At 35.0% G+C, this 22,001-nt stretch overlaps 2 protein-coding genes across 2 annotated transcripts in view; one reads left to right on the forward strand and one right to left on the reverse strand.

Moving 5' to 3' along the window:
* Positions 1 to 601: 601 nt before the first annotated feature.
* Positions 602 to 3,278, reverse strand: NAP1L3 (nucleosome assembly protein 1 like 3). Its single transcript, XM_025986457.2, has one exon. It carries the CDS (start codon positions 2,888 to 2,890, stop codon positions 1,472 to 1,474), a length of 1,419 nt encoding a protein of 472 aa, XP_025842242.1. The 5' UTR covers positions 2,891 to 3,278; the 3' UTR covers positions 602 to 1,471.
* Positions 3,279 to 4,240: 962 nt separating this feature from the next.
* Positions 4,241 to 22,001, forward strand: part of FAM133A (family with sequence similarity 133 member A) — an 89,762-nt gene continuing 72,001 nt past the window's right edge. The window contains exon 1 of the mRNA XM_025986459.2: positions 4,241 to 4,308. The gene's annotated coding sequence lies outside the window, so the exon portion shown is untranslated. The remainder of the gene's footprint in view (positions 4,309 to 22,001) is intronic.

The following is a 22,001-nucleotide window of genomic DNA, read 5'->3' on the forward strand; positions in this document are numbered from 1 at the left end:
TCTCCCTTAGCCTTCCTGCCATGTTCCATTTCTCTCTAATCACTTGAATGTGTATCCTCCAAAGAAGAACTAATATCTGGGAAACAGGGACACCTGGGTGGCTCAGTGGTTGAGCGGCTGCCTTCAGCTCAGAGTGTGATCCGGGATCTGGGATTGAGTCCCATATCAGGCTCCTTGCAGGAAGCCTGCCTCTCTCTCTCTGTGTGTGTGTCTCTCATGAATAAATAAATAAAATCTTTAAAGAAAAAGATCTGGGGGATCCCTGGGTGGCGCAGCGGTTTGGCGCCTGCCTTTGGCCCAGGGCGCGATCCTGAAGACCCAGGATCGAATCCCACGTCAGGCTCCCGGTGCATGGAGCCTGCTTCTTCCTCTGCCTGTGTCTCTGCCTCTCTCTCTCTCTCTCTCTCTCTCTCTCTCTCTCTCTCTCTCTGTGGCTATCATAAATAAATAAAAAAAATTTATAAAAAAAAAAAGAAAAAGATCTGGGAAACATATCAGAATGTTAATAATAGTTATAAATTCCTTTTAAATTTTCCTTTTCCTCAGTATTTTCTACTTTTTCTAGAAGACCCACTTTTTATAATTAGGAAAAAATGTTAGATTTTTATAGCATGATACACTTTGACATTTATTTTAGAATGCAACAGAACATGAAAAAATATCAAATGATATAAAGTGATCATCTCAGTGAAAGACAAAATAGAACATATTATAAAGAAAATGTGGTTAGTAACTTTAGTTTACAATTACACAGTATAAGATGAGGAAACTTAAAAAATACTATGTCATATTAACACTTCAGTGGTAAACAATAACTTCATTATTATTAATTTATAGATCACTATGTCACATAAATAAGTTCAGTCATATTGTATGTGGTCTTGATGGACATTCTTAAATTTATGCTAATCTTTTTTCAAGCAGTCATATTTCACTATTTAGCTGTTCTAATTAATGTAAGTACTGTATTTCTATAGCAAAGTAATGAAGGCACAGCTAGTACAAGCAAATTTAAACCTTTAGTTTTCTGGGCTGGAAAAGAAAAACCACTTGCATTGGTAACTTCAGAAACATTTTTTCAAGCAAATATTTGTCTCTATTGACAATTATGAGTTTTCACAGCTACGTTCTAATAGGAACATGACAAAAGGACTTCACAAAAATCAAAACTCTGTAGCACCAAACTAGCATGCTTTAGATAACTGTCAGCATTTACATATTTGAAGAATATTACACTACAATAAGCTAAACTGATAATTAGACTCTGTAAGACATTTTTTAGACTACCAAGAAAATATGAAAACACAAGACTGTAAGGAATGCTTGTGTTGAGTTTATAAAGAAGCCACCCTGCCCTTCCACCACCAAGACCCCCCCCCCCTTCCGCATCTCACATGAGCCTATATAAACCTGCTTTACTTCTGCTTGAGGTTTTGAGATGCTTGAAAATTTCTTCAGGCTGCCTCTTTTTTTATTTTCGATATTTCCTGTTTCCATAATCTTTACCATCATCATAGGTACCTTTGACTTCTCCTGTATAGTAATAGATTGATTTCAGGATGACGTTATCATGTAAAATTTGACCAATTTCAAAATCTTCATCCAGGATGGCATCTTCTCGTGGTTCTAGCTTTCCAATCTTAGGAATCTCAGGAGGGCTAAAGAAATTGAAGAATGATGCATTAGGAACCACTCTTGGCTGAATTTCAATTTCTCCACTAGCAGTTGTGCGGCTCTGGGTGGTTGTCACGGTAACATCCTTTCCTCTTCTCCAATCGATTTTACAGCCTTTGCAATCTTGGATTTCCCATCCCCAAGAGAAGAAGGGATCGTTGTGATCTGGTTTTGACTTTATTATATATGTCTTGGTCAGCTTCTCATTTCTGAAGTATGGATTAGGTAGAAAATAAAATTCAAACGTGTAGCTTATAGGCTGGCCAGGTTTTGAGAACTTTAGGCTAATATCTGACAAGAACTTCAAAATGGGGGCATCATACTTCTGAATCATGGGCCCAAGCTTGTCGACATTCTTTAAAACAGTCAGCCAATAGTCAGGAATGCCTTTAGGATCTTCTTTTTTAGGCTTTCCCTTACGAGCTCTTTTAAGATTTACTCTTTCTTTAGGCCTGACCTCAGAAATTCTTTTAGGAGCCTCTATTACAGCAGCCTTTGCCTTAGCCTCTGCTGCTTTAGGCTGTTTTTGATCTGCATTTTGCTGGGGGACTACTTCAGGCTCTTCTTTCACTTCAGGCTTTATACCCAGAAAATCTTTAGACTCTGCGTTTTCTTCAGTCTTTGCCTCAGGAATTTCTTTTGGAACCTCGTTTTCTTCAGCCTTTACCTGAGGTTTTTCCTTAGGGTTTTCATCTTCCTCCTCACTTTCTAAGGCAGGCATTTCAATAGGGCTGTCTTCCTGCACCTCCTCATCACTGCTGAACACCTCATCCTCTGAATTCCATTCATATTCTTCTTCTGTAGGTTCATATTCTGCATTGATTATTTGAAATCGCCGATCGTATAGAGGCTTATTGAGTTCGGCATATTTTCTTTCGAGATCGTGAATTGCCTTTAAGAACAGGATGTCAACCTTGTCACATTCATCTTGAATATTTCTGAGCGCCTGCACACGATTTCTAACTGCCTGAGGCAGCCGATCCACAAAACTTTTACCCAGCGGAGTCCCCCGTGCTCTTCTGGAAGGCCCAGATACCCTCTTCTTTCTATATAAGCGGCTGCGGCCAGTGCTGCTGCTGCTGCTGCAACTAGTGCTGCTGCTAGAGCTATTGCTGTCCGATTCTTCCCCAGAATCACTAGACGAGCTAGCCATCTTCTCTTCAGTAACCCTTTGGGCGGCAGGTTCCGAGACCATGTTAAGATCCTCTTCTGCCATTTTGCAAACCTGCAAACCTCTTAATGTGGTGACTACCACTGAGACCGCGCGCTCGGAGATGGGCAGAAAATGACTCACGTATGCTTGGGTAGCGGCAGAGGCTGGGGTTGAGGAGGTTGCAGCAGCGAAGGTAACAGCGCAGGGCGGGGCTGGGTTAGGCTGCGGTGATCGCGCAGACGCGGAAGCCACAATAGAGGCCTGGGCGAGAGTGGCGGTGGCAAGGCCTCTCACTGCAGCTGCGACGGACAGAGGCGTGCTGCACCTAATGGCACAGTGTAAGACTTCAAGATCTCTTCAGCGTTTAGATCGCCAGCCCCCACCCTTGCAGTCAGAACTGCCGTTAATTTAGTTCCCAGTGTGCCTTTAGATCGCGCCTCATTTGCTGGGCAAATTTGATTGACAAGCTCTAAGCCTAATGAATGACCGAACGCACCAGCCGCCCTCCAGGCTCCACCCACCTTTCCAGACGCTCCTTGGTAGCTGAGGCACACACCATTGGAAAACGTTTATTTCCCCTGAAAATTCTATCTTTATAGTTATATAAATAAAAAACAAGCTTAAATATGAGGTAAAAATATTAGTCATGGTTCCTAACAAGGGAAGAGGAGTATTTTTCTCCCATCATCTCATCCTGAATTCCCGTTTGGTTTGTCAGGAGCCTCTTGACAAAAATCTGTTTCTAAAAAATTGGATGAAAATACTCCAAATGGCATCATTGGGTAGATTATGGGTGATTTTTTTTAAAAAAAATCTCTTTATCTAAATATCCTTGAGCTTTATTTCTATACTAGAGAAAAAAGGGGAGTCGTTTATTGGCAAAGGGGGAAGGTGCTAGAAAGCAGGCAGAATGCATTCACGTGTCAGTTTTAATAAGTACTAGCTGTCGTGTTTGGCAAGCCTGGTTTATATCCATCGACAGGGGTTGTGAACTCATGTTTCCGTGAGTCAGTTACACCATTTTTGCTATATTTCTTTTTAAACTGGCATATAATATACCCAAATCTTGCTGCTGACTTGCCACTAGCTTTTCTCAATGCTTGCAACAAACTTGTAGGTGAAGTACAAGGGCATTCAAAAGTTAGGTAGTATTATTTAAAAGCAGACGGCTTGCTCTACACTTCTGTGCTGCAGTTTTCAATTCCATGAACAGCAGGCTGGGAGGGGGAATTTGTGCTGATGAAAGTGCACCCTCTGTCAGGTTATACTTTACAATGTAATCTGCCACCAATTTCCTTCTAACATTGTAATATTCCAGCCACTCTAAAGTATGATTTGCAAGTCCAGGAATATGTCAATAAACTTTTGTAAAAAGAAGCTTAAAAACAGGTATCTGTTATTTTTATTTACAGGATTCTTTTCTGCTACGGAACACCTCCCTTGGTACAACCCAAAAGACCAGTGTTTACTTTTCATTAAAGGTAAGAAACATATTTAGACCATTTTTATGAATGACAAGAATTACCTATCTGTATTTGAATAAAAATTCACAGGTTCTATTACAGTCTTTTAAAAATTTAGTTAGGAGATATCTTGATATTTCTGTGGAAGCAAAAAGACCCATAGAGATGATTTGATATATTAATGTATAAAATAGCCTGATTAATTACATTCAGTGTCTAAACCGGCTCATAGAATACAAGCAATAAATTAAAATATAAAATACAATGAATTATCACTTCAAATGAGGAAAAATATTAAAGTTTGATTAACATTTGTGTTACCTCTTATTATAGAATTTGTGCTGTCATTAAGTCATATATTTTTAAAAAGTTAGAGAACACTTTTCTATTTTGTAAATAAATTTACTTTTGTTGTTTATTTCTAATTTTCAAGATATATTAGCATTGTAAAGAAAAAATATAGAAAATTACAATGATGGTAAAAAACATAATCTTAACAACCAAATGATAACCATTGTTAGCATTTTGATACATTTCCATCAAGAAATTTCTTTGTGCATCTACACACTGGCTTGTTTATATAAACTGTTCTCTAAATGAAACATATGTTCTGTAATCTGCTCACTTATCAGTTGTAGCTATATTTTCATGGTAAATGATCAACCTCTAATTTTAAAATAGATACATATTCCATGGAAATATTTGGCGTAACTTATTTAACCAGATTTCTGTTGTAGAGCAGCTCCTTTCCACACCATTTCTCCACTAGCATATACTTTTTTTCCATTATAAAAAAATTATCCCTGGATACCTACTATATGCATTTGTGAAAATTAGTCCTAAGATGAATTCCTAGAAATGGGAGTGTTGGAAAAAAATGTGTGTTCATTTTATTCTTTGACACATATTGCCAAACTTCTCCCCAGAAAAATTATCACAATTTACAGTCCTACCAACAATGCCTAAGAGTCATTTATTTAGTCATTCAACTGGTTATGTTTTTGTGCCAGGCACATGTGGTAGATGATGGTAATATAATGGTGAATAAAACTTAACTATGTGTGTATTCTTTCATTTCATAATTTTAATCAAAACGTATACTGTGGAAACAAGAATTTAAATCAGTGAGGTTATGCCATAAATATTGTTCTGCAACCTTATTATTTTCATTTAAAATGATAGATATACTTTTTTGTAATGAATGCTCTTATATTTTGATAGTACTATAGTGGTTTCATTTTGTACCATCAGTAAATAGTATTTTGGAGTAAGCAATGACTTACTGATTCAGATATTTTTTTAAATATATTTTTTATTAGCTAGCTACTTTTTTGTACGGTTTATTTGACAGTATCTCTGTCTCACACTTATTTGAAATACCACTTTATCATATTAATTAAACTGCTTGGTTCTGTTCTGAATTCTTTTTTTTTTTTAAGATTCTATTCATTTATTCATGAGAGACACCCACAGAGAGAAGGAGAGAGAGAGAGAGAGAGAGAGAGAGAGAGAGAGAGGCAGAGACACAGGCAGAGGGAGAAGCAGGCTCCCTGCAGAGAGCCTGATGTGAGACTCGATTCTGGGTCTCCAGGATCACGCCCCGGGCTGAAGGCGGAGCTAAACCGCTAAGCCACCCGGGCTGCCCTCTGTTCTGAATTCTGTTTTCTGATCAGTTGGTCTTAATTTTTCTGCAAACAACAAATGGGGTAATGGCAGTTTTTAAATAACGTTTTATTTTGTGAAAATAATATGCATTGAAAAAAGGTTAGATAATACATTGAAATCCAAACAAGAAAATAACTAAAAACACAGTGAGAGGTAATGTCACAATATTCACATCTTTAATGAACATCCCCAAATTAATTTCCTATAATTATATATTTGTATTTCTTATCTTAGCAATAATAGTGAATGTCTTTTCATATTTTTATTGTTCATTTGAGAATTGCCTATTTATACCTTTTGCTTGCTTTTCCACTGAATTAGAAAGAAATTAATTGGTATTGCAATCCTACAGGTAAAATAATTTTGGCTTTAAGACAACTGTGACTCCTTTAAAAAATACATCTGCTGTGATTTATAATACTGGCGAAAGGCAACTTAACTACATCTTTTATTTTAAGTTACCTAATTTCATTTTAAATTGTCATCAAAACAATGCTTTTCAAGGATTAGTACTTAATCACATTGATACAAAAAGTTTGAAATGAAACGGAGAATAAAAAGAGAAAATTTTGTAAAAAAAAAAAAACCCTCATACAGAGACAGTAATGACCTATTTTGATTTTTCAATTCATATTTTTTCCCAGCCAAGGATTATAGGTGACTTTGGGGGATCCCTGGATGGCTCAGCGGTTTAGCACCTGCCTTGGGCCCAGGGTGTGATCCTGGGGTCTTGGGATCGATCGAGTCCCACATCAGGCTCCTTACATGGAGCCTGCTTCTCTCTCTGCCCGTGTCTCTGCCTCTCTCTCTCTCTCTCTCTCTGTGTGTGTGTTTCTCATGAATAAACAAATAAAATCTTTAAAAGAAAGATTATAGGTGACTTCTAACTACAGTGCTCTACTTTTGATGTGTATATACTACCTTAGGTATCTTGTAACATACTTTTATTTTTGTAGCTTTTCTTGGTCTATTAGTTAACTTAATTTTATTATGGCAGTTTTCTAAAAGAAAATAATTATTTTCTTTATATAATTAATTTAATTTATGCACTATATTATATTTTCTACTGTGAATATTTTTATAAGTATTATTTCTGGCATATAATATGCTTATTTTTCTTCAAAGGCTGTCTTTAAATTACTTGCATAGTGATATGTTCTCTATTATTTTATAATATTCTTTTTTGGGGTCAAATGTTCGTACTTCTACATGAGATGATGCTTAACACAGAATCTATTGATAGATTCTGGCTGACCATGGCTATTTGACATCTGTTTATACCTTTTCTGTTATGAACCTATATACAATCCCAACTACCACCAGGTCACACAAACACATGTACATAAAACTCAATAATTGCTACAGTATTATCTTTGTTGTAGATATTTAAGCCAAGCACTGCAATTTCATTTATTTGTGGTGTTTTTCTTTTTTGTTGTTGTTATTCACCTAGATGGGATTTATCTGAATACACAAGATAATTTTTTTTAATTTGTTTATTTGAGAGAGAGAGAGTGCACATGAGGAGGGGGAGGGGCAGAGGGAGAAGCAGGCTTCCTGCTGAGCAGGAAGCCAGACTCTGGACTCTGGGGTTCAATTCCGGGATCCCAGGATCATGACCTGAGCTGAATGCAGACACTTAACCAACTGAGCCACCCAAGTGCCCCAACTTAACAATTTTATTAAAGTACAATATATACAACTGTACATAAAGTACACATTATGATGTTTTAATAAATCTATATACCTGCAGAGTTATCACCCATAGACAAGATAATGAAAATTCGTATCACCCCCAGAAGTTTCATCATGCCTTTCTTTGTTACTACCTTGGCAACTACTGATGTGCTGTTCCTACAGACTAGTTTGCATTTTCTGGAATGTTATATAAATAAACTGAGGAATCACATGTTATGTGTATATTTAACTTTTTCAGAATTAGCTGTTCCAAAGTAGTTCTACAATTTTGCATTCTTACCAGGAGCGCCAACACTTGGGTCATTTCTTTTAATTTTAGCCATTTGATAGATATGCAGTAGTATCTCATTGTGGTTGTACTTTGCATTTCCCTAATGACTAAGAATGTTAAACATCTTTTTTGTAGTGATTTACCATCCACAAATCCATGGATTTTTTTTAATCTTCTTCACAGTTCTTTCATAGTTTTTCAGAGAACAGAAATTTGTAATTTTGATGCAGTCCAATTTATTATCTTTATTCCTTTTATGAACTATGTTTTTGATGTCATCTCTAAGAAATCTTTGCCTAGCACAAGATCACAAAGATATTCTTCTATGCTTTTTCAGAAGTTTTATACCTTGAGAGTTCACATTTAGATCTGACCAGTTTTTGTATGTGGTACCAAATATAGATTGAAGTCTTTCTTTCTTTCTTTTTCTTTCTTTCTTTCTTTCTTTTTTCTTTCTTTCTTTCTTTCTTTCTTTCTTTCTTTCTTTCTTTCTTTTTTCTTTCTTTCTTTCTTTCTTTCTTTTTTCTTTCTTCTTTCTTTCTTTCTTTCTTTCTTTCTTTCTTTCTTTCTTTCTTTCTTTCTTTCTTTCTTCTTTCCTTCCTTTCCTTTCCTTTCCTTTCCTTTCCTTTCCTGTCCTTTCTTTTCTTTTCTTCTTTCTTTCTTTCTTTCTTTCTTTCTTTCTTTCTTTCTTTCTTTCTTTCTTTGTTTTTCTTTCTTTCTTTCTTTTTCTTTCTTTCTTTCCTCTTTCTGTCTTTCTTTCATATGGGTATCTAATTGTCCCAGCATCATTTTTGAAAAACTATCCTTTCTCTACTGAATTGCCTTTGTAACTTCATCAAGAATCAGTTGTCCATATATGTGTGGGTGTGTTGGCCTCTCTATTCTGTTCCATTGTGTACTTATTTTAATTGCCTGATTTGTAAACATTTCTTAGATATATTTGGGGAGGAATGAGAAACAAATTGTCGGAAAACAGAATTTCATTACAGTGGAGACAGTCACAATAGCTGGATCTTCATCCTTGGCCTTTCATTTCTGCTCTCAAGTATCTGAGAGGAAAGCAAAGTAACAGCACTGGTAACCTAGAAAACAAATCAAAGCAAGAAACACAAATACTTTTCTATTTTGTGGAATTTCCAGTGTGTGGCAGTCTACAGCCCAGCCACAGGAACAGTAGCTAGCTTTATTCAGGAGCACAAAAAATGCTTTTGTTTTTCTCACCTTTGATAAGAGAGACAAGTTTCCTAAAATCTAAATAGAAAGTATTTTCAAGCTGCTAATAAATTATGATTAAAATACATAGTTTTTATAAGTAATTTATTATTTCATACTACGGGTTTCTTTTTTATTTTTTAAAGATTTTATTTATTCATGAGACAGAGAGAGAGAGAGGCAGAGACACAAGTAGAGGGAGAAGCAGGCTTCATGCAGGGAGCCCAACATGGGACTCGATCCTGGGTCTCCAGGATTAGGCCCTGGATCGAAGGCGGCACTAAACCACTGAGCCACCAGGGCTGCCCATACTATGGGTTTCAAAGCAAAAATTATCTCATTCCTAAAATAAGGGTACACATAAATGATAGAATATAGTATGTAGCTATAACATTTGATTTTTAAAGGAAATATTTGTGAATTATATTTCTGGCATTATAGCCTTTACTTCATAGAGTTTCAAAGGGCAGTTACAATTAATGCAGTGGCAGAGTGGGAAAATCAGTAACTAATTTGAATATTTGTTCTAATGCTAGTTTTCAATTTAAAAATAGAATACATGTTCAAAAATGTAAATCCACATTGCAGAGGAACACTTTAATGAGGATTCAAAAATCTTTTGCCCATAGTACTCATTTGAAGAATTTTTACATTAAAACTCAAATAAAGCAAATATTTTATATTGCAAGTGTGGAAGCATTTTATTTAATTCTCCTAAAAGGAAGGAAAATTTTGAAGGATTTAAATGGTGAGCAATGTCCATGAATTTGTATATTACTGCAATAACTATTTATAAATTTTGCATTACATTTGGACAATACAGAACAAGCCCAAATTGACATTCTCTGCTAAACTTTATCCACAATACCCAGTTATGCTTAATTAATTTGATTTATGCATTCTCTGCTGAAAAATTAAACTTGTGGTACTACAAATACTCCTCCTGGTGGGAACAAATACATGTTCCACAGCTCTTCAGACATGATGGCCATTTTTGTATCAAACAACATATATATACTATTCACAAAACCATTTCTTAGAGTATAAAAGAGGAGAATCCCAATAATTATCAAGTGTGTTAGCATTTGATTTTCTTTTTTTAATATTAGATTTATTTTTTATTAATGTTCAATTTGCCAACATACAGAATAACACCCAGTGCTCATACCGTCAAGTGTCCACCTCAGTACCCATCACCCAGTCACCCCCACCCCCCGCCCTCCTCCCATTCCACCACCCCTAGTTCGTTTCCCAGACTTAGGAATCTTTATGTTCTGTCTCCCTTTCTGATATTTCCTACCCATTTCTTCTCCCTTCCCTTCTATTCCCTATCACTATTATTTATATTCCCCAAGTGATGAGAACATATAATGTTTGTCCGTCTCTGATTGACTCATTTCACTCAGCATAATACCCTCCAGTTCCATCTACGTTGAAGCAAATGGTGGGTATTTGTCGTTTCTAATGGCTGAGTAATATTCCATTGTATACATAAACCACACCTTCTTTATCCATTCATCTTTCTATGGACACCAAGGCTCCTTCCACAGTTTGGCTATTGTGGACATTGCTGCTAGAAACATCGGGGTGCAGGTGTCCCGGCGTTTCATTGCATCTGTGTCTTTGGGATAAATCCCCAAAGGTGCAATTGCTGGGTCCTAGGGCAGGTCTATTTTTAACTCTTTGAGGAACCTCCACACAGTTTTCCAGAGTGCCTGCACCATTTCACATTCCCACCAACAGTGTAAGAGGGTTCGCTTTTCTCTGCATCCTCTCCAAAATTTGTGGTTTCCTTCCTTGTTAATTTTCCCCATTCTCACTGGTGTGAGGTGGTGTCTCATTGTGGATTTGATTTGTATTTCCCTGATGGCAAGTGATGCAGAGCGTTTTCTCATGTGCATGTTGGCCATGTCTATGTCTTCCTCTGTGAGATTTCTGTCCATGTCTTTTGCCCATTTCATGATTGGATTGTTTGTTTCTTTGCTGTTGAGTTTAATAAGTTCTTTATAGATCTTGGAAACTAGCCGTTTATCTGATAGGTCATTTGCAAATATCTTCTCCCATTCTGTAGGTTGTCTTTGAGTTTTGTTGACTGTATCCTTTGCTGTGCAAAAGCTTCTTATCTTGATGAAGTCCCAATAGTTCATTTTTGCTTTTGTTTCTTTTGACTTCGTGGATGTATCTTGCAAGAAGTTACTGTGGCCGAGTTCAAAAAGGGTGTTGCCTGTGTTCTCCTCTAGGATTTTCATGGAATCTTGTCTCACATTTAGATCTTTCATCCATTTTGAGTTTATCTTTGTGTATGGTGCAAGAGAGTGGTCTAGTTTCATTCTTCTGCATGTGGATGTCCAATTTTCCCAGCACCATTTATTGAAGAGACTTTCTTTCTTCCAGTGGATAGTCTTTCCTCCTTTATCGAATATTAGTTGACCATAAAGTTGAGGGTCCACTTCTGGATTCTCTATTCTGTTCCATTGATCTATGTGTCTGTTTTTGTGGCAGTACCACACTGTCTTGATGACCACAGCTTTGTAGTACAACCTGAAATCTGGCATTGTGATGCCCCCTGCTATGGTTTTCGTTTTTAAAATTCCCCTGGCTATTCAGGGTCTTTTCTGATTCCACACAAATATTAAAATAATTTGTTCCAACTCTCTGAAGAAAGTCCATGGTATTTTGATAGGGATTGCTTTAAACGTGTAAATGGCCCTGGGTAACATTGACATTTTCACAATATTAATTCTGCCAATCCATGAGCATGGAATATTTTTCCATCTCTTTGTGTCTTCCTCAATTTCTTTCAGAAGTGTTCTATAGTTTTAAGGGTATAGATCCTTTACCTCTTTGGTTAGGTTTATTCCTAGGTATCTTATGCTTTTAGGTTCAATTGTAAATGGGATGGAATCCTTAATTTCTCTTTCTTCAGTCTCATTGTTAGTGTATAGAAATGCCACTGACTTCTGGGCATTGATTTTGTATCCTGCCACACTGCCCACTTGCTGTTTGAGTTCTAGCAATCTTGGGGTGCAGGCTTTTGGGTTTTCTACGTAGAGTATCATGTCATCGGCAAAGAGGGAGAGTTTGACTTCTTCTTTGCCAATTCGAATGCATTTAATGTCTTTTTGTTTTCTGATTGCTGAGGCTATCACTTCCAGTACTATGTTGAATAGCAGTGGTGAGAGTGGACATCCCTGTCTTGTTCCTGATCTTAGGGGAAAGGCTCCCAGTGCTTTGCCATTGAGAATGATATTTGCTGTGGGCTTTTCGTAGATGGCTTTTAGGATGTTGAGGAATGTTCCCTCTATCCCTACACTCTGAAGAGTTTTGATCAGGAATGGATGCTGTATTTTGTCAAATGCTTTCTCTGCATCTATTGAGAGGATCCTATGGTTCTTGTTTTTTCTCTTGCTGATATTATGAATCACATTGATTGTTTTACGAGTGTTGAACCAGCCTGACAATGTTAAACTTCCTGACAGTCCTTAATTATACGGTCTTCTGGGATCCCTGGGTGGCGCAGCGGTTTGGCGCCTGCCTTTGGCCCAGGGCGCGATCCTGGAGACCCAGGATCGAATCCCACATCAGGCTCCCGGTGCATGGAGCCTGCTTCTCCCTCTGCCTGTGTCTCTGCCTCTCTCTCTCTCTCTGTGACTATCATAAAATTAAAAAAAAAAAAATTATACGGTCTTCTTTATCTTAACCTCAAATTTATATCCTAGGTTTATTTTTGATGCCATTATTTTTATTCTATTATAATTGTTAAGATTATAAAATTTGCATACAATTAACTACATATATCTAAAAATGAAATAATTCCCGTTGTGTTAAATAGTGACTTCTATTCTTGATAGTATATATATATACATATACATATATATATAAACTTTTTATATGTTTATGTTATAAACTTTTATATGTTTTATATGTTTATATATATAAACTTTTTATATGTTTATATATATATATAAACTTTTTATATGTTGGTTAAAGTAAGAATACTGTGCATTGTGACTTAATTTTAAAGACCCACCAAATCCTTGAATTTTCCTTTTTTTCCCTTTTTGCTTGGAATAGTGGTCTCAAGCCTACCTAATAGCTGTGTGAAAATATTGTCCTTGATAGAGGTGGAAGAGCTTTTAGAGGTCCTTTAGTCCAATATGCTTACACAGACCAGGGAAGCTGAGGCCTTCTCTATTGGATGGGCATTCTGTATGTTTCCAGGTATTTTTCACTATAAGCAACACTCTTACAAACATTATTATGTATTTAGAAAGTCATTTTCACAAATGTTAATGATTTTGGCTTAAGGGCAGATTAAGGAGTAAAGAAAAGTTCTCTAATAATGGATAATTATCCTAAACATTAGATAGTAAGTGCTCATAATTTTCACTGAATAATAACTAACTATATTTTCAATGTATCAGACACTGAACCAAGTACTTTACTTTTTTTGTTTCATTTAATGAGCCCATTGAAGGATTCATTATCATCCTCATACTATCCTCATATAATATTATCCTCATATCATCCTTAGTGTCCTCAGTGAGAACACTAAGATTTTAAGGGATAACTTCCCCAACGTCACAAAGTTTATAATCAGAAGAGCCCAGATGTAAAACCAGATGGTTTGATTCCAGGTATTAAATTCTTATTCTAGGGATCCCTGGGTGGCGCAGCGGTTTGGCACCTGCCTTTGGCCCAGGGCGCGATCCTGGAGACCCGGGATCGAGTCCCACGTCAGGCTCCCGGTGCATGGAGCCTGCTTCTCCCTCTGCCTGTGTCTCTGCCTCTCTCTCTCTCTCTCTCTCTGTGACTATCATAAATAAATAAAAAATAAAAAATAAATAAAAAATAAATTCTTATTCTACCATCTTTAGTGAGAAAAAATTAATGAATTCTTGAACAGAGGTGCTGGATCTGGATTTATTTAAGTGACAGCTATGGCTACTCTTCCATTCCTCTGGTAGTAGTTATGTTTTTATGGTGTGAGTACCTTTAGGGACAGTAGTCCTCAAGCTCCTCTGATTTATGCAAGACTGTTGGCTTGAGCTTACAAAGTATGCTAGAACAAGCTAATTTAACAAACAAGATGGTTTTCATTAATTCTAACATGCCTAACAGCTTTACTGATTAACAACTAAACACTAAGAGGTTAGAGCTTAAAATAAATGCCAATCTATTCAATCTATAATTAAATGAAAAGCACCCTAGGAATTTTTCCATTTAGTATCCCTTTTGGCAAAGGAACCGGTACTTTGAGGACCTGAAAGTATCACCTGAAGCTACCCTTAAGCAGGAAACTCTCTTGAAATCTATACATTTTAACTATAAATTTATTTTCAATATTTGATCTGTATTCTATAATTTATTGACATTAGTTTTTATGTGAGATAAGATTTCCTGTCCCTGAGTAAAATTGACACCCAGGATGATGTACAGTATTTTCTCCTCCGTTGTATTGATTTTTGTATAAAAATGTAACTTTACGTGTCTAACACGTATTAAATATTTTGACGTATTTCCAATTCTGTTTCATTGTCTATAAAAAGAAGATAATGATAGGAACTGTACCATTGGTTGTTATATAAGAATTAAGAAATTTATCTATATAAATTGTTTAGTGGATGCATAAAGGCTCAGTAAGTGTTTCTATTACTATTATACCATTCACAGAGCCACATAGGGATTTCTATCCCAGTTAAATAAGTACAATCCATGTACAAGGCTAATGAATTTTATTAGCTTGAGTTGCTGTGCTTTATATGTACACCATTCCTTTCGACTTAGAAAATAAGTTAAATCTGCCTTGTGACATAAAGTTACATTTTATTGTTAAGGTGAAAATTAATATCCTTAGTTTAGTTATTTTCCACTGTGGCAGTTTTCAAAATTATATGCTAAGCATGTAGTAAAGCCTAATGCTTCACTTTCAAGGTGATGATAACTAACACTTCTCTGTTCTTTATCTCAGCAATGAAAGAGAAGCAAGAAAATTACATTATGACTGACTACAAGTGAGGAAACAAACAGGATATCTAATTAAATTCTTGTTGCTTATAGTTATCATCCAAAAATCTGTTTCATACAGAGTAAGGAAAAATGGAGTAAATTATCCAGATTTATTATTTTGTCTTAGTGACTCTCTTAAAACAGATGTAACCAAAAATTCAAAATCATAATATTGAGCAGGTTTGTGAGTTTTCTTTTATAACCAGTGTTTATCTATCTAAAACACTGAGCATTCTCTTAGTTATCCTAATGCTCTAATTATCACAATCTCCTTATCTGACGTCATTAAAATGTGTCTAGCCTTCCCTGGAAGAAAGGTTAAAAAATGACATAAAGACAGAATTATATAAATTATTAGACTAAATGGTCAGGCTGCTTGCAGCAACTTCCAAGCTGTTCCCAGCTTCTAATATAGCTATACGTAGTTCTTTGAAAAATCTTCTTGAAAACACTTACCATATCTTTTCTATAATCCAAATTTTAGTGATATCCCAGTGTTTTGAATCAGAACTATGCATATAATTATAATCTGTATCTTTTCCCTTTTGGTGACCTTGGACAAAGTTCTGAACTTCATTTGCCTGAGGTTCCTCATCTATAAAATAAAGATAATAGTACTGACCTCCTAGAGCCATGGTTAGCTTTAAATAGTTTAATACAGCTAGACCATGGTGAGTCTCAGTGAATTCTAACTTTCTTACTAAACTTATCTTCTCCAGCAGTGCTTACACAATGGAATATAGTTCGTTAACTCTTCATTTCCTTTAGGGCTATTTACTCAGCCTACCTTACATTTCATATGTTTTTTGAACTAATGAATTGGCATCCTAATAGTAGAACTGTTTCCACTTGCTGCTGAAATAAAAATAATTTTTAACCTTTAATTGCATCCTTCTTTTATTTAACAATTGTCCCCTAAATGTGCCTCATATACTAGCGTAACTGCCATATAGCAAATCACATTAGTTTACTAAATTTTCAGGATTTGAAGAATTTTTGTTTTCGCAATCCACTTTTTTTTTCTTTTTTTTTAAATTAATTTTTATTGGTGTTCAATTTACCAACATACAGAAAAACACCCAGTGCTCATCCCGTCAAGTGTCCGCAATCCACTTTTAAATAGGAGTTATATCACATATGCTATTAATAGCTAGGAGACTGCGAATCTTCAGAAGAAACGTTCTAGGGGCACCTAGATGGCTCAATTGTTGAGCGTCTGCCTTTGGCTCAGGTCTTGATCCTGGAGTCCTGGGACTGAGTCCCACATCAGGCTCCCCATGGGGAGCCTGCTTCTCTCTCTGCCTAGGTCTCTGCCTCTCTCTCTCTGTGTGTGTCTCTCATGAATAAGTAAATAAAATCTTGAAAAAGGAAGAAAAATTCTAGAAGCTAATGAAGATCTATATTTAATATTAAATTGTTTATTTAACCCTTTAATTAACATTTTATTTCATAAAACAAGATTTCTAGAAAATCATTGTCTGAAAATTGCTTTACAAATAATAGGCATTTAAAAGTGAATATATATCAAAGTATCAATAAACTGTATAGTATCATAAAAATGGCTACTCAAAAATTTCAATTAAGATGAATAAGCTCTAACAATCCATTGTACGTTGTACCTATAGTCAACAATAATGTATTGTGCACTTAAAATTTAAAAGGCTATATCTCATGTTGAGTTTTTACCAGAGTAAAATAAAAGAATTCTTAAAAAGGCTACTCAGAGAACTAGATTAGTTTTTTGTTATTATTGTTATCAAATATTTATTATCTGAAATGAGTATCATCTACATGTCACATTGAATTTACCTTTCATGTACTATATTAAAAAACAAATTCCTTAATTTCTTTGTTATTTGAAAGACACTTTTCTTTAGGAAGTAAAATTTTTTATTTGTTTTGTTTTATTTTGGGTTTCTCTTTGTTTTGTTTTTGTTTTATTTGTTTGGGCTTTTTTACATAAAAACAGTTATTGAAAAAAAAAAACAATTATTGAGGCATTTAAGCGGTTGGGACAGTGCCAGAAACCAGAGCTTGAGAACAAATCTGCCAAAATAGCTCCTTCTGAATATGTACAAAAGATGTCCACAGTAGAGAGTCAAAAAAGGCAAACTGCAAAACAATATCTTCAGTATGATCTCATCTATATAAAAAGTACACATAAAAAGATGTATATATGGGATGTGCATGTGTCTGTGATTTCATATTCATAGAAAAATGTCTGAAAATATATACAACAAATAAATGCAATTTGGTGGAAGGGAAACTTTACCTTTTATTTTTCATTTTTAAGCACTTTTTGAATTTTTAAACAATGAGAATATATTATTTTGTAACTAAAAAAGGAAAAGTTTAAGGCAACAAGGTTTCCAAAATTTTAAAGGTTTATTTATTTATTTTAGAGGTGTGGAAAGGCAGAAAGCAGGGGGAAAGAGAATTTCAAGTAGACACCCCACTGAGCACAAAGCCAAACCTGGGGCTCTAGCTCACGACCCTGAAATTATGACATGAGCTGAAATCAAGAGTCAGACACTTAACTGATTGAGGCACCCAGGCACCCCAAGGCTTAGCATATTTTGAAAATAAATTGGGTTGCTATTTACTCAAGTGGGATTTATTTAGAGAGCTAGCACTGTCTTAATTACCACTTTTGCAAAGTATGAACTATTTTTGCTTGAACAGCACTTGCACTTATAAAGCCTGATCTGAGGTATCATCATAAGCAGATGCCTTACAAGATGCACAATTTGTCAGCTAGTTCGTGCTTCATTCTGATTGGCATTTGAAGCTTTTAAACATAGTTGTTTTTCTTCCTAAACATGGTATTTTTTAGGACAACTATAACAGTATCAGAGAGAGCATTACCCTCCTCTCCATTATGCTCAAAATCTAAACAGCTTATTTTACTGTATTTTATTTACTTAAGTATAGTTGGCCCACAATATTACATTAGTTTTAGTTGTACAACAGTGATTCAACTAGTTTATGTATTATTTTATGCTCACCTCGTGTAGCTACAATTAGTCACCATAAAATGCTATTACAATATCATTAACTGTATTCCTTACACTATGCTTTTTATTGCCATGACTAATTCATTACATAACTAGAAGCATGTATGTATCTCCTATTCCCTTTTATCCATCTGAAAAACATCAGTTGTCTATAAGTCTGATTCTGATTTTTGTTTACTAGTTTGTTTCTTTAGATTTCACAAATGAATAAATCATATGTTATTTGTCATTCTCAGTCTAATTTCACTTAGCATACTATCCTCCAGGTCCATCCCTGTTGTCACAAATGGCAGGATTTTATCATTTTATGTCTGTGTAATATCCCATTGTGTGTATGTGTGTGTGTGTTGTATACATATAACATTTTTCTTATCCATGTGTCTGTTGATGGGCATATAGGTTGATTCTATATTTTGGCTATTATAAATAATGCTGCCATAAATATAGGGGTTTATATATCTTTTCATTTTAGTGTTTTTGTACTCTTTGGGTAAATACCCAGTAGTAGAATTATTTGATTATATAGTATTTCCCTTTTTAGTTTTTTGAGGAACCTCCATACTGTTTTCCACAATGACTGTACCAATTGGCTTTCCTACCAACAGTGTATGAAGGTTCCTTTTGCTCCACAGCCTTGTCAATACTTGTTATTTTTTGTCTTTCTTATTTTAGCAATTCTGACAGATGTGAGGTGATATCTCATTTTGGCTTTGATTTTCATTTCCCTGATGATTAGTTACATTGAGCATCATTTCATGTGTCTGTCGGCCATATGTATGTCTTCTTTGGAAAAAAAATTATTCAGGTTTTCTGTCCATTCTTTTATGGAATTGCTCGATGTTTTTGGTTTTGAGTTGTGTAAGTTCTTTATATATTTTGGATATCAGATATATTATTTGAAAAAAAAATGTTCTCCATTCAGTAGGTTACTTCTCGTTTTGTGTACGATTTAATTTGCTGTGCAAAAGCTTTATTTGTTTTTAAAGATTTTATTTATTTGAGAGAGAGAGAGAGAACGCACAAGTGAGTGGGAGGGGCAGATGGAGAGGGAGAAACAGACTCCCTGCTGAACAGGGAGCTTGACATGGGACTTGATCCCAGGAACCTGAGATCAAGACCTGAGCCAAGGACAGATACTTAACTGACTGAGCTACCTAGGTGCCCTTGTGCAAAAGCTTTTTATTTTGTTGTAGTACAAATAGTTTATTTTTGCTTTTGTTTCCCTTGCCTGAGGAGACATATCCATAAATATGTTGCTAAGGCTGACATTCAAGAGATTCCTTCTGATGTTTTCTCTTCAGTGTTTTATGGTTTCAGGTCTCACATTTAAGTCTTTAATCCATTTTGACTTTATTTTTGTATATGGTATAAGAAAGTAATCCAGTTTCAATCGTTCGCATGTAGCTGTCCAGTTTTCCCAACACAATTTATGGAAGATACTGTCTTTTCCTCATTGTATATTCTTGACTCCTTTGTCATACATTAATTGGCCATATAAGTGTGGGTTTATTTCTGGGCTCTCCATACTGTTCCATTGATCTATGTGTCTAGTTTTGTACCGATGTCATATTGTTTTGATTATTAGAGCTTTGTAGCTTTTCTTGAAGTTGAAATTGTGTTGTCTCCAGCTTTGTTTTTCTTTCTCAAGATTTCTTTGTCAATTTAGGTCTTTTGCAGTTCCATACAAATTTTAGTGTTATTTGTTCTGGTTTTGTGAAAGATGTTGTTTGTATTTTGATAGCAATTGCATTGAGACTGTAGATTCTTTTGGTAGTAGGAACATTTTAACATTATTAATGTTTCCAAACCATGAACATGGAATATCTTTCCATTTGTTTGTATGGTACTTTTTTTTTTGTTTGGTACTTAATGTCTTTCATTGATAATTTATAATTTTCAGAGTATAGCTCTTTTATCTCCTCAAGTTTATTCCTAGGGATTTTATTTTTGGCACAGTTGAAACTGGAATTGTTTCCTTAATTTCTCTTTCTGCTACTTCATTATTAGTGTATAAATCCCAGCTGATTTCTGAGTATTAACTTTGTATACTGCAACTTTACTTCATGCATTCATTGTATTAATGTTTCAGTGGCGTCTGTAGGATGTTCTATGTACAGTGTGATATCATTCACAAATCGTGACACCTTAATTTCTTCTTTCCTGATATGAATGCTTCTTATTTCTTTAACTTGTATGATTGCTGTGACTAAAACTTCCAGTACTAGGGTGAATAAAAGTGGCAAAAGTGGACATCCTTCTCTTGTTCCGATCTTAAAGGAAAAGCTCTCAGTTTCATCATAAGTATTAGCTGTGAATTTTTCATATACAGCTTTATTATGGTGAGGTATATTCCCTCTGAATGCACTTTGATGAGAGTTTTTATCATGAATGGGTGTGGTATTTTATTAAATACTTTTTCTGCATCTATTTTTTTATTTTTATTTTTTTATAAATTTATTTTTTATTGGTATTCAATTTGCCAACATATAGAACAACACCCAGTGCTCACCCCGTCAAGTGCCCACCTCAGTGCTCGTCACCCAGTCACCCCCACCCCTCGCCCACCTCCCCTTCAACCACCCCTAGTTCGTTTCCCAGAGTTAGGAGTCTTTCATGTTCCATCTCCCTTTCTGATATTTCCCACTTATTTTTTCTCCTTTCCCCTTTATTTAGATGATCATATGATTTTATCCTTCGTTTTGTTGAGGTGGTATATCATGTTGTTTGATTTGTGAATATTGAACCATTCTTGGTATTGCCAGAATAAATCTCACTTAATCATGTTGAACAATCCTTTTGATGTATTGTTGGATTTGATTTGCTAGTATTTTTTGAGGATTTTTGCATGTATGTTTATCAGACATATTGACCTTTAGTTTTCTTTTTTGTGTTATATGCCTGGTTTTGATATCTTTTGATATCAGAGTAATGCTGGCCTCATAGAATGTATTTGGAAGCTTTCCTTCCTCTTCCATTTTCTGGAATAGTTTGAGGAGAATAGGTATTAACTCTTTAAATGTTTGTTAGAATTAACCTGTGAAGCCATATGGTCCTGGACTTTTGTTTGTTGGGAGATTTTTGATTAGTGATTTAATTTCTTTGCTGGTTATCAATATGTTCAAGTTTTCTATTTCTTCCTGTTTCAGTTTTGATAATTTATGTTACTAGGAGTTTATGCATTTCTTCCAGGTATTCCAATTTGTTGGCATAAAATATTTTGTAGTATTTTCTAATATCTTTGTATGTTTGTGATGTCATTTGTTACTTCTTTTCTCTCATTTCTGATTTCATTTATTTGGGTTCTTTTTTTTGTTGATGAGTCTGGCTAAGGGTTTATTGATTTTTCAATTTTGTTTATCTTTTCAAAGAACCAGTTCTTGGTTACATTTATTTCATTCTGGTTTTTTTTTTAATTTCTTTTCTTATATTCACCTTGGACTTTGTTCTTCTGTTTCTAGTTCCTATGGGCCTAAGTTTAGATTATTTGAGCTTTATCTTATTTATTGAGGTATGGCTGTATCCCTAATTATTTCCCTCCTAGAACTACTTTTGCTATGTCCCACAGTTTTCGGAACATTGTGTTTTCATTTGTTTTATTTTTTCCTCCCTTCCTCTATGCTCCTTTGTTTTGTATCTTAGTTTCCACCTATGAGTAAAATCATATGGCAATTTTCTTTCTCTTATTGACTTATTTCACTTAGCATAATACCCTCTAGTTCCATACATGTAACTGAAAATGGCAAGATTTCATTTTTTGATGGCTGAGTATTATGCTGTAATATATATATATTAATATATACACACATATATATATGTTAATGGTATATGTTAAAGGTAATGTG

Source organism: Vulpes vulpes, chromosome X (assembly GCF_048418805.1).
Source record: "Vulpes vulpes isolate BD-2025 chromosome X, VulVul3, whole genome shotgun sequence".
NCBI classification, from domain to species: Eukaryota; Metazoa; Chordata; class Mammalia; order Carnivora; family Canidae; genus Vulpes; species Vulpes vulpes.

Bases quoted from the DNA above. Each gene is read 5' to 3' on its own strand.
- NAP1L3 (XM_025986457.2), bottom strand. From the start codon at position 2,890: ATGGCAGAAGAGGATCTTAACATGGTCTCGGAACCTGCCGCCCAAAGG.